This window comes from Heteronotia binoei, chromosome 11 (assembly GCF_032191835.1).
Source record: "Heteronotia binoei isolate CCM8104 ecotype False Entrance Well chromosome 11, APGP_CSIRO_Hbin_v1, whole genome shotgun sequence".
NCBI classification, from domain to species: domain Eukaryota; kingdom Metazoa; phylum Chordata; class Lepidosauria; order Squamata; family Gekkonidae; genus Heteronotia; species Heteronotia binoei.
Genome location: NC_083233.1, coordinates 66,018,941 through 66,040,110, shown reverse-complemented (window position 1 = coordinate 66,040,110; position 21,170 = coordinate 66,018,941). Strand labels below are relative to the sequence as shown.

Here is a 21,170-nt window from a genome sequence, read left to right as displayed (position 1 = left end):
TTGTGTTAATAGACGTTATTGTAAGTTTCTCAGTCCTACAAGGTTTCTTTTCAGGGGCAAGACCAGCTGGTTGGTCTGCTGCCTGAGACTATGTGGCTTGCTATTTCAGCAACTGCTCTGTGCTGGACCTGACTGAATGCTGTCTGCCTTTTGTATTACCCTGAGTGTTGCTCTGTAGGTGCTTCTGGGTTTTTACAACATAGTTAGGGCTATTATTAGGCTTTTAAAAACAATTAGGGTCTGAGACAGGAAGTCCTTTGAGTAACATTGTTGGCATAGTGCTTTAGCACTTCCCCCATAAGTAGGCCAGATAAGATCTTAAAAGCAGGAGATCTCCAGGCTCCACCTGGAGGCCGGCAACCCTAATTTAAGCAGCTGTTTTCTTCAGGGGAACTGATCTCTGCTACCTGGAGAGCACTCCAGCCCTCACCTGGAGATTGGCAACAATGGTTCCCCAGGAAATCTCTCCTACCCAATTTGATCTTTGTCCTGTTGGGTTCTTTGTTGTTGTTTTTTGGCAATGCCATAGTAGGATTGTCTCTGCTGGGCACATACACTGGTTCTGCTGCTGACTGAAAAAACACTTTTTAGGTAAGAGATTCTCTTATTTGACCTTAGAACAAAGCAGGAGTTAAGTCCACCTTTAAGACCAACCAATTTTTATTCGGAACGTAAGCTTTTGTATGCTTTCTAAGCACACTTCATCAGACGAGGGGATCAGGTATGATGAAGTGTGCTTAGAGAGCACACGAAAGCTTACATTCTGAATTGGTTGGTCTTGGTTGACTCCTGCTTTGTTCTACTGCTTCAGACCAACACGGCTGCCCAATTGGATTTATTCGACCTTAGTCATTTTTTCCCCACAACTGACACCAATGGAGTTTTCACAGCCATTGATTTCAATTGGGATAGGGGCACCCTCTTTGGGTGCCCACAGGATTGGACCCCCTGGTCCAATCTTTTTGAAACTTGGGGGTTCTTTTGGAGAGAGACTCCAGCAGGTACCCAGCAAATTTGGTGCCTCTCGCTCAACCCCCCCCCCCCAGCCCATGGCATGTACTCTATGGGATTTTTCCATTGACTAAAATGGCCCACAGAGTATAACGGAGCCAAAAAAAATTGGGAATACTGAATTTTTTCAGGTTTTTTTCCTTTACCTAATATGAGATTCGGCTTTCCAAGGGAATAGCGATTTTTTTTTTGTTTAATCAACCCAAAACAGAATTTTAACGATTTTTTCCCCCTGCACATCTCTACAGGGAACTACCTTTGCCTTTTTTTCCTCTGCACAGTCTTTGTTGGTGGTCTCCTATGCGAGTACTGACCCTGCTGAGCTTCTGAGATCTGACGAGATCAGACTATATTGTGCTCTCTTCCCACAGCTGGCATAACCAATATATTGTCATGAGTTAACTTACCTTTGCTTTTGGAGAGTCTTTCTTGTCTTTATTTTCCCTTGAGTTGACTAACTAAAACAATTCCATCAGTTATCTGCCTGTTCTCGTGAATAAGCTCTGTGAACAAGGCCAGTTTCTCCTATTGGCGGTGCTCTTTGTCCTAACTCTGTATCTCCCAATTCAGAAGTGTACTTGTGCGAGCTAGTCATGCATCAGAATTCTTTTGATCATGTTTCTTATTCAGTAGCTCCCCAGAGTTTAAAGAGTGTTGGGGTTCAGCTTAGGCTCAAACAAGAAGCCAGCTGGGAAGAAAACTGCTCTGGTGTGCTGAACCCACACTGCCTTGTTGACTTCAGACTTTGTGTACTTAATGGCAGCTTTTTAAAGAGTTGTCTGAAAGTTGTTAACATCAGAGCTCTGGAGCCACGGGATTGTTTATTCTTTAACTTGAAGCATTTTTTTTTTAGCCTGTCTTTCAGTCTAGGGAATTCCGAGGCAGCTTTCAACTATAAAGATCAACACAAATAGCAAAATAACATCAAATAAAACATGCTAAAGCCATTAAAATAACAGCGACAGAGCAGCTGTAGCGGCAGCAGTGCACACAAGCATTTATTAGCAAGATCAGGCAAATAAAAGTTTCTACTTGGTACCTAAAATGCAGTAGAGTGAACTTCTCTGCAGACAGTATCCAAGTGCTGGGCGACCATCTCAGTGGGCTAGTTCCAGCCCCCAACTTCATGACCTCTGAGGATGGGAGTAGCCACAGAAAGACTTCAGGCAGTTCATATTGGAAAATCAGGTGGTCGTTTGGCTATCGCAGTAGGTTTTTGTAGGTCAACACCAACACTGTTGACAGGGGTGGAATTCCAGCAGGAGCTCCTTTGCATATTAGGCCACACACCCCTGATGCAGCCAATCCTCCAAGAGCTTACAAAAGCTCTTGTAAGCTCTTGGAGGATTGGTTACATCAGGGGTGTGTGGCCTAATATGCAAAGGAGCTCCTGCTAGAATTCCACCCCTGACTGTTGAAACACACTGGAGGTCAGCAAAGCTATTGTAACACTGGCGAGATAGTCTTCAAACAGCGATCCCACTCAATAATCTTGTCTTCTGTATTCTGCAGGCCCTGGAGAGCTCCAGCCTGCTACAGTAGACATTAGTCGGCTAGACAGACCAGGACTAGGGGTGCGGTTTCATAAAAGACTCAGGAGGTATTTAACAAAGGAAGCTGTGACTCTTAAAAGATTATACCCCCAAAATATTGTTGGTTTCTAAGATGCTTCAAGATTCAAATTTAGCTCTTTGTAAAAGAATGTAATTGTGTGGGTTTTTTTAAAAAAAATTAACCTGTGAATTGCAAGCATGTTAAGATCAAACATTCTAGTCTATTTTAGACTCTGTATGGGAACTATGATGCATATATTGTATGGATGGTGCATATATTGTGGAAGAGGCCATGGACCACCCTACCTCAGATTTAACATGAAATTTCTTAGGGCTTGCAACTGAGCTGAGCTCTGTAAAATTATTAATTTTCCCACTAGAAAAAGGAAACTGTAAGTAGAATAAAACAGAGCATCATCCACTTAGTCCATTTTAGGCTCTGTTTCTGCATGGGAGGGGAAATTACTTCCACTTCGGATGTGGAGGTATCTTTTGAGCTCTCAACAGATAAATGTTGAAGAGAAAAGAAACCTGTAGTGTGTTTAACCTGCTATTCTCTCTTGAGTTGTCGGCAAGAGAGCTCAGATTGTTTCTTTTGTGCCATTAAGAGACCTTTAAGTGGATCCTCAGTCCAGAGCTCTTGGTCATGAAGCAGACTGTGCGTGTGCGTGTGCATGTACATACGGAATGATTGGAATCCTCCATAAATACCTCTCCGAACACATGCCTCCTTTAGAACTGTATGATTGGCTCCCAAACAGCCTTCCACGAAGGGTGTGCGGTAATCCTTTTATGTTCCCTCTTCAGTGGAGATTACGCAGCAAGAAATAATTAGGAGATTAATTTTCACCTGTCACTGCCAATAATAGATAACCTTGATACAGTGACAGGGCTGGGATTGTTGGGGGAATGGAAAATGGTTTAACCCTGCAGTTTAGTTGCAGGGGAAGGCCGTTTTTGCTTGCCTTTGTCAAACTGTGGACGCCTTGATGTACTGTTATGGGACCGATGCAGTGTATAGTGTGGTAGTGAGAAAACACAGGCTGTGGTCTTGGAAACATGCTACATATATAAGCACCTTGGAAATACCAAACCGTTATAGTTGCCTGTTTTATTTCACTGCCATCTTTTGACATACATGCTCTGCACAATAGCATCCCAAAGATGTTCGTTGGAAGCAAATTCCCTTCCCCAGGAAAATATAGGTAGAATTAAGGTGACAGGGAGCAAACTGCTCCCATCAAGTCTTCTGACATCTGACTTTTTTTTTTTAAATTAAGATTTACTCAATGTGCATACAACATAAAATGGTGTGTATGCTGCACACAGAACTTTTGCTTTCAAGGATGGGGAACACATGTACAATCTGTGTACACTGTGCCATTGAATTTTTTAAATGCATATGTTGGGTAGTTCTCATGTTGCCGTCAATGAATAGACAGCTGAACATGTGACACAAATCCCAAATTTATTCAGATCTTGGACCCTTAGTTTGATTTGCAAAGTAAACACGCAATGTCTCTTTCTTACAAGCAAATAGAGACATTGTCATGCAGGATTTATGCATGTTCACTGTAACGCGTGAACAGAGCTTGTGGCTGAGTATTCCTCTTTGCATACTCATCCTTGCACCGTCCCCTTTAAGCTGTCTCTAACTTTAACTTTAATTAGCATGGGGACATCGGTCCATTCAGTTCAGTGGAAGTCTTTAAGGGTACTTCCAGGGGACGTTGACTTTTCCCACCAATTGTAGTGCTTTCATTGGCGATTACAGGTGGTGTTACCAGCGATCCAGTTGCTGATCCTTATGTTGACATTATCAGTACCTCTGTGATGGGAGCGGGGAGGGGGGGCAGATGCTACCACCCTAGACCACAAATACACAATAATGAATTGTTGTTAAATTATTAAAATACAATTTTAGCTGTTTCCAAAACACACATTTTTGAAAAGGTTTTAGAAGTATTTATGAAAAGTTTACATTACCCAACCTTCCTCATGGAGGGTAGAAAGTTGTCCGCAATTTTAAGAAGAAGAAGAAGATATTGGATTTATATCCCGCCCTCCACTCCGAAGAGTCTCAGAGCGGCTCACAATCTCCTTTACCTTCCTCCCCCACAACAGACACACTGTGAGGTAGAAGAAGATATTGGATTTATATCCCGCCCTCCACTCCGAAGAGTCTCAGAGCGGCTCACAATCTCCTTTACCTTCCTCCCCCACAACAGACACACTGTGAGGTAGAAGAAGATATTGGATTTATATCCCGCCCTCCACTCCGAAGAGTCTCAGAGCGGCTCACAATCTCCTTTACCTTCCTCCCCCACAACAGACACCCTGTGAGGTAGAAGAAGATATTGGATTTATATCCCGCCCTCCACTCCGAAGAGTCTCAGAGCGGCTCACAATCTCCTTTACCTTCCTCCCCCACAACAGACACCCTGTGAGGTAGAAGAAGATATTGGATTTATATCCCGCCCTCCACTCCGAAGAGTCTCAGAGCGGCTCACAATCTCCTTTCCCTTCCTCCCCCACAACAGACACCCTGTGAGGTAGATGAAGATATTGGATTTATATCCCGCCCTCCACTCCGAAGAGTCTCAGAGCGGCTCACAATCTCCTTTACCTTCCTCCCCCACAACAGACACCCTGGGAGGTAGAAGAAGATATTGGATTTATATCCCGCCCTCCACTCCGAAGAGTCTCAGAGCGGCTCACAATCTCCTTTACCTTCCTCCCCCACAACAGACACCCTGTGAGGTAGAAGAAGATATTGGATTTATATCCCGCCCTCCACTCCGAAGAGTCTCAGAGCAGCTCACAATCTCCTTTACCTTCCTCCCCCACAACAGACACCCTGTGAGGTGGGTGGGGCTGGAGAGGGCTCTCACAGCAGCTGCCCTTTCAAGGACAACCTCTGCCAGAGCTATGGCTGACCCAAGGCCATTCCAGCAGCTGCAAGTGGAGGAGTGGGGAATCAAACCCGGTTCTCCCAGATAAGAGTCTGCACACTTAACCACTACACCAAACTGGCTCCAGTTCCAAACCAACTTAAACGTTCCAAACCACTTCCATACATTTGCATATCATACCAAGCACAAATCTTCTTTGGATTTTGTCTTTGTGGACAACTTCCTTCCCCTCCATGAGGAAGGTTGCCTGTAAGACGGAGCTCTTCTGCCAGGCTTTTAATGATCCAGCGTGTGTCCCTTGAAGTCATCGCTTCCTCCAGCACTTTACTATCTAGGTGCTTAAGTTATGCTGAATACTACCAGCCTATAGGTGACTTGTTGTCGATGACATGGATTGTGGTTTTCAACCTAATTTGATACTTCTGTAATTACAATATTGTTTAGCTTGGTTATGGCTTATTTGTGTTGTAAAAAAATTTATGCTGTAAGCCACCCTGAGCCCGCTTGCGGGATAGGGGGAGTATAAATTGAAAATTAACTTAAATAAATTAAATGTGGTGACCAGCTTGTGAACAACGCTGGAGGCGGTTCTGGGGTGTCCAAATGCAGGATTCCTGCATTGACACCATTTATAATAAATAGAAAAGACATTGCACAAGCATGTTATTGAACTGGATTATATTACTGTATCAACATACAGGGATCAGTTGAATACTGTTGGGAATGTATTCTGAATGAACTTGGTGATTTAAACTTTTCATAGATACTTCTAAAAACTTTTGGGAAGATGTGTTTTGGAAATAGCTAAAATTGTATGTTAGTAATTTAACCACAATCTGTTATTGTGTATTTAACTGCGGTCTGTTACTGTGTGTTTCTTACCACCCTAGGCCAACAACAGTGGCAGATTGAAACTCCAGTGATAACAAGGGTTCCTCCAGGCAGAAACAGACTGACACTACTCCACAAAGTACCACACGCATAGATCAACAGGCACATCCTGTTCTAGATCTAGAGTTGTGTCATTTGATGCCTGGAAGGATCCCGGTGTAATCTTGAGGCAAAGTGGAAGAAACGCTATCATGGCAATTTGTTGTTGCTGAGTCGCACAGCCGAGTCCGACTCTGCAACTCCACGATTTAAAAACCTGATTAAAACAGGATGGTGGGAAATCAGCATTTCATTTGTTTGTTTTTCCAAAGTACTTTGTAGACTGTGTAGCTCTTGAGGCTCCTGGCAGTTTCCATACCATGTGCAAAGCAAAATAACAATAAAATCCATTTAGAATCTCTCACTGTTCCAGTTCGCTCAAACCCATGTCTGTTAACGTCAACGTGGTCTTCATTCCTGGGTTGTATCAAAAGGGCTGTTACATCAAAATCACAGGAGGTCATTCCTCTGCTGTGTACTGCCTTGGTCAGGCCACACCTGGAATATTGTGTGCAGTTCTGGAGGCCTCACTTCAAAAAAGATGTGGACAAAATCAAGCGGGTGCAGAAGAGAGCAATGAGGATGACCAAGGGCCTGGAGGAAGAACCCTATGAGGAAAGGCTGAGGGCCTTGGGAATGTTCAGTCTGGAGAAGAGAAGATGGAGGGGGGACATGATTGCTCTCTTTAAATATTGAAAGGCTGGCATTTAGAGGAGGGCAAGGAGCTGTTCCACTTGGCAGCTGAGGATAGGACCCGAAGCAATGGGCTCAAATTACAAGTAGAAAGGTACCAGCTGGATATTAGGAAAAATATTTTACAGTCAGAGTAGTTCAGAGGTGGAACCAGCTGCCTAGGAAGGTGGTGAGCTTTCCTTCATTGTAGTCTTCAAAACACGGTTGGATGATTATTTGTTGGAGATGCTTTAGGCTGAGCCTGCATGGAGCAGGGGGTTGGACTAGATGGTCTGTATGGCCCCTTCCAACTCTATGATTCACAAACAACTGTTAGCAAGCCCTCTACTGTTTTATAGGCTCTCCTAAACATGCAGAGGTTGAAGTGTTAGACTAGGGTCTAGGAGATCTAAGTTCAAATCCCTGTTTGTGCCATGCAGGCTTGTGGGTGGCCTAACTACTTTAGAGAGTTGTTTTGAGAACAGAACAGGAGAACAGTGTAAGCTGCTTTGGGTCCCCATTGGGGATATAAATAAAGCGAGCAAGCAAATAAAATAATGCAGTTCACATGGCAGGAAAGGCCATAAGAGCAGGAGCCACCAACAAAAATGTCCTGTGGGGTGCATCCATGCTAACCCCTGTGCAGAAAGGAGCAAAAAAAGAGCAAAAGAAATGCTAGGAAGAATTAATTTTGTGGATGTAGAGAGAAGTGGTCTGCTAACAAGGGTAGCTACCCCTGGAAAGCACCAATCCTGTTAGGGGTGCTTGAAGAAGGGGCAAATTTGCAGTCAAATGTGCATGCTGCATTACTTCTAGGTTGGAAAATTTGTAGAGATTCAGGGTGGAGGGTGGGGTTTGGGGAGGGGAGGGACCTCAACAGGGCAATAGTACCGTAGAGTCCACTCTCCAAAGCAGCCCTTTCCTCCAGGAGAACTAATCTTTGCCAGTGCTTGCTCTGTAACTGGTCTCCTGTGTCCATAGCAGTTTCTGGTGTTTCATTTTATAACCAAGAAACAGCCATACATGGTACTACTGGACAGGGGATGCAACCTCTGACCCCCCCCCCCTTGCCAATCAAGCCCCTTAATTGTTGCAGCAACTCTTCTGTCTTTCCTTTTGTATTCCTGACTGTGATCACCTTTGCATCCTGGCTCCCTGAGACCAGCCTACCACAAAAGTAAGACTCTAATCAGGCATGAGCTTGGCAGAAAAAGATACATCTTCCCCAGTCTCTGTTTCCTTTTCTGCGATTCCATTGTCCCTGTCTGACTCTAGACTTGCTCACTGCTAGAAAAGGAGTGGGGGGAAGGATGTCTAATGAAGACAGCTTTATTAGGTAAGGTGCAGCTTTAAGCTTTCTCTCCTCCACTGTCAAATGCTGCTGGGGAGGGGGAGGAAGTCTCCAAAAGTGTACTCTGTGCGGGAATTTTCTGAGACATCAAACCTTGGCTTTATTCTTGTCCCTTTCAAAATTAATTGCCTTCTCAGTTCAGGTAGGCTTAAAATACATCCCGAAATCTGAAGCCATTGAACAAAAAGAAGGTAATTTTAAAAAAAATAATAATAATAAAGAATCCTTCTCTCCATTCCCCCCCTCTCTTTGTCTCTTTTGTGGTGAAGTTTAAATCTACAATCTGTTGCAAATGTAATGGGAAACCAGCCTACAGAAAATGCCATTATTCATATCATCCTTAGCTCATTTATTTTATCTGCAATAGCAACGATAAGGCAAGCTGCTTGGCAGCGCTGATAAGCAAGGGAAATATCTTAGAGCTATTTGTAAAAGTTAAAGCAGATCTTGGTACGGGGAGATAGCGGGATGGGGAGGGAAGAGGGGGGCACCGACAAGCTTTTTGGCAGGTTGCTGAGCTGGGAGCTAATAAAGATTTTAACGGAGAGGCCTCATTAGGATTAGGCAGAAGATCTATTATCTTGGATTTACACAACACCAATGGTGAGGCAACTTGGGTTTCCCCCCACCACCCCTTCCATTTCTGCGTTCGCTAAATAGCAGCCGCCATTGAATGGAAAATCTTTTCAAATTCAATTGGAATCTCTTGCTGCCAGGAGCTCTTGCCAGATGTTTGCAGAGCAAAGATAGAGAGGGGCAGCTTTTTCAGTGCATTGCAAGGTAAGGTTGCCAATCTCCAGGTGGTGGCTGGAGATCTCCTGAAATTGCAACTGGTCTCCAGGTTACAGAGATCGGTTCCTCTGGAGGAAATGGCTGCTTCGGAAGGCAGACTCTATGGCATGATGCCCCACTGAGAAGCCTGTCCCTTTCTCTACTTGTGATTTTGGGTGGCAGGTGTCTTGCTGGCCTTTTGATTGGGGGGGTGCGGCCCAGGAGAGCCCCAGGTGAGTGAGGCCTGCTTGGGCTGGCTGGATCTCTAGCCAGCCCAAGCAGGCCTCGCTCGCTCAGGGCTCTCCTTTCTTGCATTGGGTTGCTTTTGGCTGGGGGGGCAGCAGCATATGCTAATGAGTTATGCTAATGAGCTCCGCCACCTATTTTTCTACAGAATGACCCCTGGCATCGCCTTACACTTACCAACACGGAACTTCATTTGCCACATTGTTGCCCACTCACCCAGTTTGTGGAGATCCTCTTGGAGCCCTTCAATCAGCCCTCGTTTTCACCATCCTGAATAATTTGTGTCACCTGCAAATTTCACCACTGCACTACACACCTCTAGTTCCAGATAGCTGATGAATAATTTAAGTAGTACTGACCCCAATACTGATCCTTGTGGAACCCCATTGCTTACTTCCCTCTGTTGTGAGAACTGTCCATTGATTCCTACTCTTTGCTTCCTGTCATTTAACTGGTTTTTAATCCACAAGAGAACCTGTCTTCTTATCCTATGATGGCAAAGGTTACTCAGGAGCAGTGCTCCCTCTAAGCTGTGGAATCTTGTGAACAAAAATTCTAATATGTGAGCTACTGGCATTAAAGTTGTGAGCAAGCAATATGGCTACTCTATAAATTAGCTTGCTCTGGCACCATCCTTCCTGAGCGAAGACAAAAATGTTTGAGTTGAAGGTTAAAAAACTGTGAGCTAGCTCACACTAACTCAGAGGCGCATTGCTCTTTGGTAATGTACCTTGTCAAAAACCTTTTGAAAGTCCTTGTGTGTAATGTTTACTGGGTCACCATTGTCTAGTTTCAACTAGAGGCTTGCCCAATCCATGCCTTGTTTCCTTATCTGCGATTTTGTTTTGATACAAAACTCAAGGTTTCCTCACACACGTAATTTTTTAACACTGGCTAAAGAATCACCACCACCACCACCACCCCAATTCCAAGGGTATTATACCCTGTACTTCTGGTGTACCCTTGCAACAGAAAAAAAATTGTGCCGGAAGTTTGTTCTGCTTAAAGAAATCTACGTTTTTGCTTTTTTCTCATCCTGCCCTCTTTGTTAATGGGAACACTTTGGAACACTTTGGCTGAGAACAGATGGGCATTCTGGGGTGGCTGGAAGGTGTCCCGAATCGAGACAGCTCAAAAAGAGCCATCCTGGAGCCTCCAGACGGTCCTCAGCCATGCGACCTCATCCTGTCCCTGAGGCGGCCGGGCGCCTCCACACAGGGAGGCACCTCAGAAGTCCATACTCTGTTTTTTTTAATGGTCTGAGCGCTTGTGCGCTGATGCGCAGAAGCGCTCTGACTGGCCAGTAAAGAAAAAAAAAGCCAGAACCAGCTCGGGGCGACTTGGCGTTTCCACACAGCCAAGTCACCTCGAGTGCGCCCTTCCCCTTCCAAATGGCATGGAGGTGTCACAAAAAAATTTGTGACCACTCCCGAAGTGGTAGCTTTTGGGGCTGGGTGGATCGGCCTAGAGGACGGGGCGAGTGCGGGATGGGGGCGGGAGGCAGATGTTATCATCTGCAGGGATTTTTGGGGTCGACTTCAGAGGCAACTCTGTGTCAACCCAAAGTGCCGGTCTGTAAGTAGCCTTTGTTTCTCTAAAGCAATGTCATCAACTCATCTTGGCTGTTTATGCAGCTCTGTTCCAAATTACAATGGAGGTAACTGAATGACATTCAGGCGTGTTGTTACTTCTTTCAGCAGTTGGTGCTGACTCTTTATTCTAGTGCTGATTCTGTTATTTGTTATATTTAGCTGGGTAGTCCTGTAGTAGAAGAGCAAGAATCGAGTCCAGTAGCACCTTAAGATTTATATCCTAGGAATCTTGGTGATCTTTATGGTGCTACTGAAAACTTCTTATTCTGGTGATGGGCTACTCACACTGTTGTCTGTTGTGTAGCTGATTGTGTTCCAGCAGAGCCAAGCTTAGCTTGTCATACTGAATCAAAATCCTCATGTATGCCCCTTACATTTTCCAAGCAAGTCCCATTGGAATGGTCTAGAGCAGGGCTTTTTTTTTGGTAGCAGGAACTCCTTTGCATATTGGGCCACACACCCCTGATCTAGCCAATCCTTTAAGAGTTTACAGAGCACTTAGTGCAGGGCCTACTGTAATCTCTTGGAGGACTGGCTACATCACGAGTGTGTGGCCTAATATGCAAAGGAGCTCCTGCTACAAAAAAAGCCCTTGTCTAGGGGGGTTAACCAATAAGGCCATTTAAAAGAGCACCCTTAGATTCTCTTGTGTATCATGGCCCACTTCTTCACTAGGGAATGTCCTTTGGATACTTCACCCTCATTGGATGACATAGTAGCTGCTCTCGAAAAATTGCTGTGGTAGCTTTCATGGCGACACTAGGAAAATATGAAATGTATTTTTAGCATTTATTTTGCCCATGATGCAACGCCTGCAGAAGAAAAAGGAGAGCAGGTACAGGCAGAGATAACGTCTGTTTTTTAAAACTGTAAATAAAGGATTGTCAAGTGCGTGCTTCTGAACCTGAGATTTTGCCCAAGTAGTCTAAACAAAGACCTCCTTAATACTAGCAGATCCTATTAGCATTACTATTGTTTCAGGGGACGCAGCTGATCTGGTATACATTTTATAAATGGGGACTGACCTGTAGTTTGGTTTGTTCTTTTAGAATATATTTGTGGTATTCAATCTTTGACTCAGAAGTTGTTGCTTCTGTTACACCGTTTGCAAAATGGCCAAATACAGAGGCTTAGTTTTGGGCTTTGAGTGACAGTGTTTTCAGCTTTTCTGCACTACTGGTACTTTGGGTCCTACACAGGACATTTCCTAGAGCTCCCTTATCGCTTCTTGATAGCTCTAGGAATCACCAGGAACTTTATGGACAGACATTCCTGTTGGTGGATGAGGCCTTGTATTTCTTCATAGCTTTTCTCCCCAGGATGATCATGTCCTCCGTTTGGCCAGTTTCTGCCTGCTGATCAAGTGATCATTGGGTGAGGGCCAAAATTACTTGGAGGTCTCCTTCAAGAAGTGGTCAAATGGAAACTCTAGTCCTACACAAAGTCAGAGGCCTTTGTACCCATTCTTTATATAAAACAGGTGTCTTGTGGAACCCTAAGGAGCACAAGCTTTTGTTAGTCAGCTCATTTCTTTAGATCACTTGTATATAATAAACTAAGCTCTTAATGGAAGCTTACGCTGAAATCAGTTTTGTTAATCTTTACGATCCCACCAGCGGCCTCAATAGCACAGAGTAGCCAGGCTCATGAGAGCTTGGAAGCCAAGTAGATCAGCCATGGTTACCACTTGGATTGGAGACCACCAAGGAAGGCCAGGGTTGCTATGCAGAGGAAGGCAAAGGCAAACTACCTCTGCTAGGAGAGCCAGTTTGGTGTAGTGGTTAAGTGTGCAGACTCTTATCTGGGAGAACCGGGTTTGATTCCCCACTCCTCCACTCGCACCTGCTGGCATGGCCTTGGGTCAGCCATAGCTCTGGCAGAGGTTGTCCTTGAAATGGCAGCTGCTGTGAGAGCCCTCTCCAGCCCCACCCACCTCACAGGGTGTCTTTTGTGAGGGAGGAAGGTAAAGGAGATTGTGAGTGGGATATAAATCCAATATCTTCATCTTCTTCTTCTGCTCATCTCTTACCTTGAAATCCCCTGGAATGGCTGCCATAAACTGGCTGCAGCTTGAGAGCTGTTAAATAAGACAGCCCTGGACTCCTGGTTTATTTTGCTGGTGTGACTAATACAGGTGCACATCTGGAATCACCCATTCTCTAAAATCCTCATGCTGTGGTGGGTGCTACAACTCCACTCCTCATGTAAGGGTCATTATCTGTCTCTTAAAATCTTTTGATGTTGGGACTTTGCCACTTGCTTGCCTGACTGTGCAGGTGGGTAAGAATTTGAAAGATTGAGCTGGTTTTATGTAAGGCTGGAACCTTTATGTAACCTTCATGTAAGGCTGGAACCTTCCAAGGACTTCAAGATCAGTGTGTTGATGTCTCATTAGGGAAGTAGGTCAGGTTAATAGAAAATGCCTTGCCAGTGAGTTTTATAGTTGAGCCTGTGTGTGAGAGTTCTACATCTGAACTCTGGCTCTTGTTCTACACTTGCTCTTAACTGAATGACCATCGCTTCAGAACAAAAAAGTCATACTAGCTCTGGGATCAGGGTTCCCTGTGCCCAGAAACACCTTCTCTGGTGCCCACCAAGTGTTTTAAGAAAGTGGATGGGGCCAGATGGGTCTCCTGCCCAACTTGGCTTCTGATTGGTTACTGGAGAGCTGATAAGCAGGGCAGATTAAAATAACCACAGTGTTAGTTTCAGTCTTTCTATTGCTCTTTGCCAGCATGTTTTTTTTTTTTAAATTAGTCCTCTTGTACATGGCATTTGGGCTTCCTGCCTCCATGTGGTCGACTCCTCCTCCTGTGGTGGCCATTTTGCGGTTCTGCCCACCCACCCTGTGTCAGAATTCCAAAGGGGCCCAGATTGCAGTCCTTCTAGTAGCCCTGGCTACCATTTTCTGAACTGTGAGCAGTGTTAAAATGTCCGAATTCCAGTAGATGCTCCCCAATCAAGTGGCAAACACTGAAAGACCCAAAAGGTTTACTGTCGCACAGCTGCGCCTAGCAGAGCCTTCTACTGGCTGCCACCACTCTGGTAAGGGTCTGTATGGAGGGCCCAGAGCACCTAACCACCCCTGTATCTTCCTTATTAATAGATACCTCCTAATTGTGACCAAGGAGACACGAGGACCCAAGGAGTATAACAACAACAGTTTATTTACAGTGCTCAAATAATAAGTGGGTGACAAAGATTTAGTGCTAAAGGGAATATGAAAACAGTAAAGGTTGGTTCAAAGAAACAAAAGCCCTGATGCGTTTAACTATACAATCACCCCTTGCCTTGGATGAGGGCGCTTTCCCCTGTTTCAAGCTTTCTAGGCACAGCCTGCCTCTAGCTCAGCCTTCCAGGAAAAGAACACACCCTGCCTGGCTTGGCCCTTTTATGTTTTCCTCCCAGGCCCCACCCTGCTCTAGGCCAGTTCCCCTCGAAAAACCTTGCTACCCGATCAGAGGGACAGAAGGGAAATGTAGTCTCTTTGGCAACTCCTAGGCAGGCTTTTCTGGAGCCTGCAGGTCTCACTAGGCCTAGGATGATGACACTTACTATTGTACTGAACATAATTTATCCTGTTGCATTTTAAACCAGAAGCACTCTTCTTCAGGTATGATTTGATGCGCACTTTTTGTAGGTTGCAAGATAATCTCTGAGGTTTCATCAAATCTCCTCCTAGGGCAACAGAGAGAGAGAGAGAGAGCATCAAATCATATTCCCTGAAAGAGATAGTTTCTTCTCAAAAGACGTTGGGTTAATCTTGTGAGTTATACTTAGTTGCATTGCTGCAGTGGAGCATCCTGGCTACTCAGAAATAGTGTTTATGAAAGCATGGGATCAGATTGCCAATTTTGATAGCCTTCTGACTTGTCCATTTTCAAGGCTGTTGTCAAAATGGGGCCAGTAAGGGTGCTGTCCCACAGCCACTGGTCTCTCCCATGTCAGAATTTATTTTGGAAAAGCTCTTTGACTTGGAACTCAAGGAAACTCTCTGGTTTAAACACATCAGATTTCTTCCCAAGAAGTGGCAATACTCCCCTAAATAGGTGCCTGACCTGCCTGGACCTGCCCACTTGAGACTCCTTCTGGCACAGAATGGATTTATCACAAACATTTTTTATCTTCCCAAAAGAACATCCTTCCTATAGCTACTACCACTGTGGGCAACAGGAAGGTCCTTTATATGAGAAAGGCTAGCTTAATGAAGATGTTCTTTATTGTAAAGTAGGTTAAAGTGTCTGAAATTAAGGCAACTTTTCTTATTCAGTTTTCTTTTTTTTTGTACAGCCACTTTACAGATTCTAAAATACACATGGGTACGGCCAGGGGTGGAATTCTAGCAGGAGCTTCTTTGCATATTAGGCCACACACCCCTGGTGTAGCCAATCCTCCAAGAGCTTACAGGAGGTCCTGTTCTAAGAGCCCTGTGAGCTCTTGGAGGATTGGCTACATCAGGGGGTGTGGCCTAATATGCAAAGGAGCTCCTGCTAGAATTCCACCCCTGGGTTCGACTTAGGCTTGATAACCAGAAACTGTGGTGGTTTATGAGTTAATGGCAGGTTTTTCCATCCATTCATTTAAAAGCCCGCCTTGAAAATGTGACAGCCCCTCTGAGCACTGTGCCCCTATCTGATTTTCTGGTGGTGGTGGAGGAAAGTGCCATCAAGGAAAGGAAAGGTCCCCTGTGCAAGCACCAGTCATTTCCGATTCTGGGGTGACGTTGCTTTCACAACATTTTCACGGCAGACTTTTTACAGGGTGGTTTGCCATTGCCTTCCCCAGTCATCTACACTTTCTACCCAGCAAGCTGGGTACTCATTTTACTGACCTCGGAAGGATGGAAGGCTGAGTCAGCCTTGAGCCGGCTACCTGAAAACCCAGCTTTTGCCAGGGATCGAACTCAGGTCATGAGCAGAGCTTAGGACTGCAGTACTGCAGCTTTAACTCTCTGCGCCACATCCAAATTATGGCTACCCAGGGCTTTTTTTGTAGCAGGAACTCCTTTGCATATTAGGCCACACACCCCTGATGTAGCCAATCCTCCTGGAGCTTACAGTAGGCCCTGTACTAAGAGCTCTGTAAGCTCTTGGAGGATTGGCTACATCATAGGGGTGTGGCCTAATATGCAAAGGAGTTCCTCTACAAAAAAAAGCCCTGTGGTTACCCCATAAAGTTTGCAAGGCTAGAGATATTTTGCCATTGCTTGCCTCTGCAGAGCAACCCTGTACTTCTTTTGGTGGTCTCCCATCTGAGTACTAAGCAGAACCAACCCTGGTTTGCTTCTGAGATCTGATGAGATCGGGCTAGCCTGGGCTATCGAGGTTTCAATGACAGTAACAATATTTTAGGGACAATAAAATATGAACCCATTGATCCTTCCAACCTTCAAGTTTCCCAGCCCCCATGAGTCCCAGGAATCATAATGTTACAAAATATTGTAAGCATTGGAAGATTGGGTTGAAAACCTGAATTTTTCTAATGGAACTATAGACCCAGCCCATTCTCAATCAACCTTGGATTACCCAAAGCAGGCCTTGGTCTAGTGTTTGGGGCAAGGAGGAAAAGGTTGCCTCTAGCCACATACTTCATGATTTAACTTCAGTCCTGTCCACTCTCATGAGTCGTCCTTTTTTTTTTTTTTTTCTAAACCGGGGTGGGGTGGGGTGGACAGTGTCAGTAAGCTGCAGCCAAGTTCTAGTGACCCTTTAGGGTTTGCAAGGCAAGAGATGTTCTGAGGTGGTTTGCCATTGCCTGCCTCTACATAGCCACTCCGGACTTCCTTGGTTGTCTCTCACCTAAGTAATAACCAGGGCGAAACTTGCTTTGCCTGTAAGATCTGCTGAAATCGGACTAGCCTGGGGCCATCCAGGAAAGGAAGGTTTTATGGTGTGGTCTCAACATGCATCATGTCAACCAACCTGCACCTTAGAAGACTTCCAGGCACCTATATTTCACCCACTGAGTGGTTTTCTGGAGCAACCTACTGTAACAGTAAATCTCAGCTTGAGGGACATCCATCTCCTGAAACCCATGGAAGAATGCCACTGTGGCCCCATCAAGGTTTTAAAAAAAAGGTTTCTGCTAAGTGTTTGATTGTGAACAAGACTTTTTGTTTTGTCTGTAGAACTCAGCGAACCTGGAGCTGCCTCGTATCAGGAGTGCCTTGGTAGCAGGCAAGGTATGAGATCTGGGCACTGTGGGGGTGGGGCTGATGTCTAGCTTGGGGGTTTCGCCACTGAGTGGCTCTCTCTTTTCTGCTTTTGCCTTCACTCTTTTGTGCTCTCTTCCCCTTAATGGGCATGCGCCTGCTTGTGTTTTCCCCTCCCTGTGAGTTCACATGGCTCTTCCCATCCTCCCAGCTTCGAATGTTTCAATGGTTAAAATCCAAAAGGGCACGTTTTTATACAAATGTTATTTGCGTCCAGCTAACCAACTTTTGCAAGGTTTGTAGCAGGAAAGCTTTGTAGCACGGAAAATAAATTAGTGTAGTAATTAGCAGGAATTAATGACAATCATATGCTTTGCAGATTCTCAAGGGTTTTTTAAAAAGTAGCTGAGGGGGGTGCTTCATTACTGACAGGCCTGTCCGATCTAGTCTGTTGTCAGCTCGACATACACTGAGCTGTTTTGTGTAGATCAGACCTAAGAGAGCAAAAGCAGGTATGCGAGGCAGAGTTTGAGCCGAAAGCACCAATAAGAAAGCACAAGTGGTTCTGTTTTTCAGCTGCTCTTTGTTGGGTGGTTCTGTAGGTGAAGTACGTGCATAGTGTCAGCAGAAAAACAAATCAGGATTAAGCCAGGATACCACACTGTTACATAACACAAAACCATAGTTAAGCCTAACTGTGAGTTAATAAACTGGCTTCAGATCCTGGTTTGATGTACTCAAAAGAACTATAGTTAGGATAGTGGCACAGGTTTGGCTTGGTCGTCTATGGTTAATGTAATAAAATTGTGTGTTTGCATTACATCTGAACTGACCCTGTGTGTTTAGGGCACACCAAATCTTTGTTTTGTATTTAGCTTTAAATAGGTTTGTGTTAATTCTATACAGTTTGCTAATCAAGAGAAGGCCAATTGCAGTATTTTGACAGTCTTGTCTTTATTACTTTTTGGGGGGGAGGGGGATGATAGTTTTTATGGTTGCTCACAGAGGCTCGGATATGTGTACTGAAGGCGTAGAAACGGCATTCCTGCAATGTGAGACTTAGCTAGATCTTGACGCATCTCACTGTATCTGTCCCCTGCTCACAGCTTAAACGGGGTTGTCCAAACTTTGAAATTGGCTCACTCTTGCACTCAGGGTGGGGCTGTGGCTCAGTGGCAGTGCATCTGCTTGGCATGCAGAAAGTCCCAGGTTCAATCTCAGGGACCTCCAGTTCAAAGGATGAGACAGTAGGTGATGTGAAAAACCTCCTCCTGGAGAGCTGCTGCCAGTCTGAGTAGACAGTACTGACCTTGATAGACCAAGGGTCTGATTCAGTATGAGGCACATTCATGTGTTTGAGGGCTTCAGGCACAATAGTACATGGAAGCACAGATGTCATAACTGCTGCACTATCAGCCTCGCAGAAGAAAGTGTTGGGGGCAAGGGTGTATTTGGAGAGGCTAATGTGGCCATCACCCAAGGCATGGGTCCAGATCTCTACTGCATGAACTTGGGAAAGTCACTATCTCTTAGCTGGACCTACCTCACCAGGTTGTTGTGAGGATTCAGTAGAGAAGATGAGAGGACAAAGTACACTGTCTTGAGTTGTAGTGGAAGGACGGGATAAAAATGTGATAGGAACAGGGCTTTTTTTTTTTTAGCAGGAATGCGCAGGAACGCAGTTCTGCCTGGCTTAGTATCAGGGGGTGTGGCCTTATATGCAAATGAGCTTCTGCTGGGCTTTTTCTACAAAAAAGTCCTGTGCTAAACAATGGTGATGTCAGGGTGTGTGGCCTAATATGAAAATGAGTTCCTGCTGGGCTTTTTCTACAAAAAAGGCCCTGGATAAGAAGATGGAGTTCAGACTTTGCGGAAGTATGGCCTTAGAAGCGTTGTTTTTCCCAGGTGGTGGAAAGTGTGTTCAAGTCACAGTTGACTTATAGCGACCTTCTGCCTCTTCACAGCAACCTCAGATTTTGCTGCTGGTCTGCTATCCAAATACTAACCAGGGCTGGCCCTGTGTAGCTTCTGAGATCTGTCAAGATCAGGCCGGCCTGGCCATTCAGGTCAGGGTTTTTCCCCCCTCGTCTAAACTTTTTATCAAGAAACCATCGTTGATTATGATTTACCCATGCCCTGTGATCCTGCCCAGCACTGCCAGTGTGCACACCTTGCAGTGATAAGGTATTTATCGCAGTCAGTAAAGAGGGGGAAATGTGAGAGGTAAGTATAAAAGGATCTGAAGACATAGCAGTGTATAATCTTGGCTACATCATGCACTCGGCTGCATCTTTGATTCAGAGTCAAAGGGGCATGTTATTGGAGAACGGGGACCTACTGGTTGCCCAGCCAGTGCGAGAAAATTAAACCCGCCGAAAACAATAAAACAAAAGGCGATTTTTTTTTGTTCTGCTTTTAGACAATAACATAGGAGGGTCACCGTTTCAGCCGACAGCAGTTCTAGCTCTTATGTTACAGTCACATGTTCTGGGTCAGCGGCGGGGCGAAACCTCGACATGGTTACTGATGATCGTAACTGGGTTAGGATAATTATTTCTCTTTATCTCCTTGCTGCGAGCTCATGATAAATGGAATTCTGGACTGGAAGGAACGTATTTTTTCCCCCTGACCTGCTTATTAATACAGGCTTACCCCCATTCACATTAGGGGCAGGCGTCTAAAACCATAGCAAGCATTGCACTGTGTATGACCCACAGAACAGCAGCGTTCTTTTTTGGAGCGATCTGTCTCTGCAGCCATGCTCAGAAACTGCAAGACGCTGACATGGGGTGAGACGACCTTGTAAGCAATTTCCCCACCTACAGTGTTGCCATTTTTAAGGCCATTTAATGGCCATTTGAAGGCCATTTCAAACCTAACACATTTGCTTCCTAGATCATATTTTGATGCATTCTAGAAAGCATGCACAGCACGTGCGTATTATGTGTGTACGTGCTACATTTACAACCCGCAGGAAAGCTGTGACTGTGGCTTCTCAGTCTGTGCAGAATGCTAGTATAGATTGGACATGCAATTGCATATGTTTGCATGCGTTTTCTCTCATGGAAACACCACCCACCATGCACATTTATCACATTTGATGTGGTTTTGCAGCTTAGTCGCTACTACTGTTCTTGGTTTGTTCTGTGCATGCTCTTGCTTTGCCCTCATCTTCAATGTCTTCTGACTGCCCATAGAGCTCCCTCTACTCTGCCCTGCACAGCAAAACATGATAGTGAGAAAGTGGCACTTTGGTCTTGTGCCGGTTTACAGGTGTAGGATAGACTGTGGCGGGGGGAAGAGATCAAGGAGCCACACAGGCTGTCCTGTTGAGAAGTAGCATTGCCAAATCTCCCATGGCCTCTGGTGGGGGACTTTTTTAACACGCGTAATGCGATGACATTACCCGGAAGTGACGTCATCGCTCCAGCACCACTGTGCACCAGCCACTCTAGGCATTTCTGGGAAAACTCTATGGTTTTCCTGAACGATCTAGCAATTTGAAAGGTAAAAACTCTATGGTACCTATTGTACCATAGAATTTTCCCTTCCAAATTGCTAGAATGTCCAGGAAAATCATAGAGTTTTCCTGGAAATGACTAGAGCGGCCAGTGCATGGCATCGCCAGCGCAATGACATCACTTTCAGGTGCCTTCATTGCAATGTCGGGGGAGGCTGGGCCGGCAGGTTGGGAACCTCTAGGGCAGGGGACTCCCCACCCAGCCCGGGGGCTTGGCAGCCCTATTGTGAAGGTTTACCAAGAAAGTCAAAATGGAGCATTGTTGATGGCTATCTCACACATTGCATATAAAAACTGACTATACGCTCCGCAGAGACTTCTAGTAAGCTATCTGAGGTCGGTGTTTTTAAACATCAGTTGGACACATCTGTGTTCTTCTAAAAGATTAATGTTTTAAAAAGGCCTTGAGAAGGGACAGCATTCTCTCCCCCCCCCCCCGCCCCTACTCAAGAAGGGGCGAA

General features: G+C 45.1%; 1 protein-coding gene across 19 annotated transcripts in view; it reads left to right on the top strand.

The window, feature by feature from the left end:
* Window positions 1–21,170, top strand: part of FBRSL1 (fibrosin like 1) — a 1,099,284-nt gene that overhangs the window by 878,016 nt on the left and 200,098 nt on the right. For 14 of the 19 annotated variants that reach the window (XM_060249796.1, XM_060249801.1, XM_060249797.1 and 11 more), the window contains one exon: window positions 17,166–17,219. The exons of the other annotated variants lie outside the window; for them this stretch is intronic. In XM_060249796.1, the coding sequence (XP_060105779.1) occupies window positions 17,166–17,219 (54 nt within the window). The remainder of the gene's footprint in view (window positions 1–17,165; window positions 17,220–21,170) is intronic. 19 annotated transcript variants of the gene reach the window in all.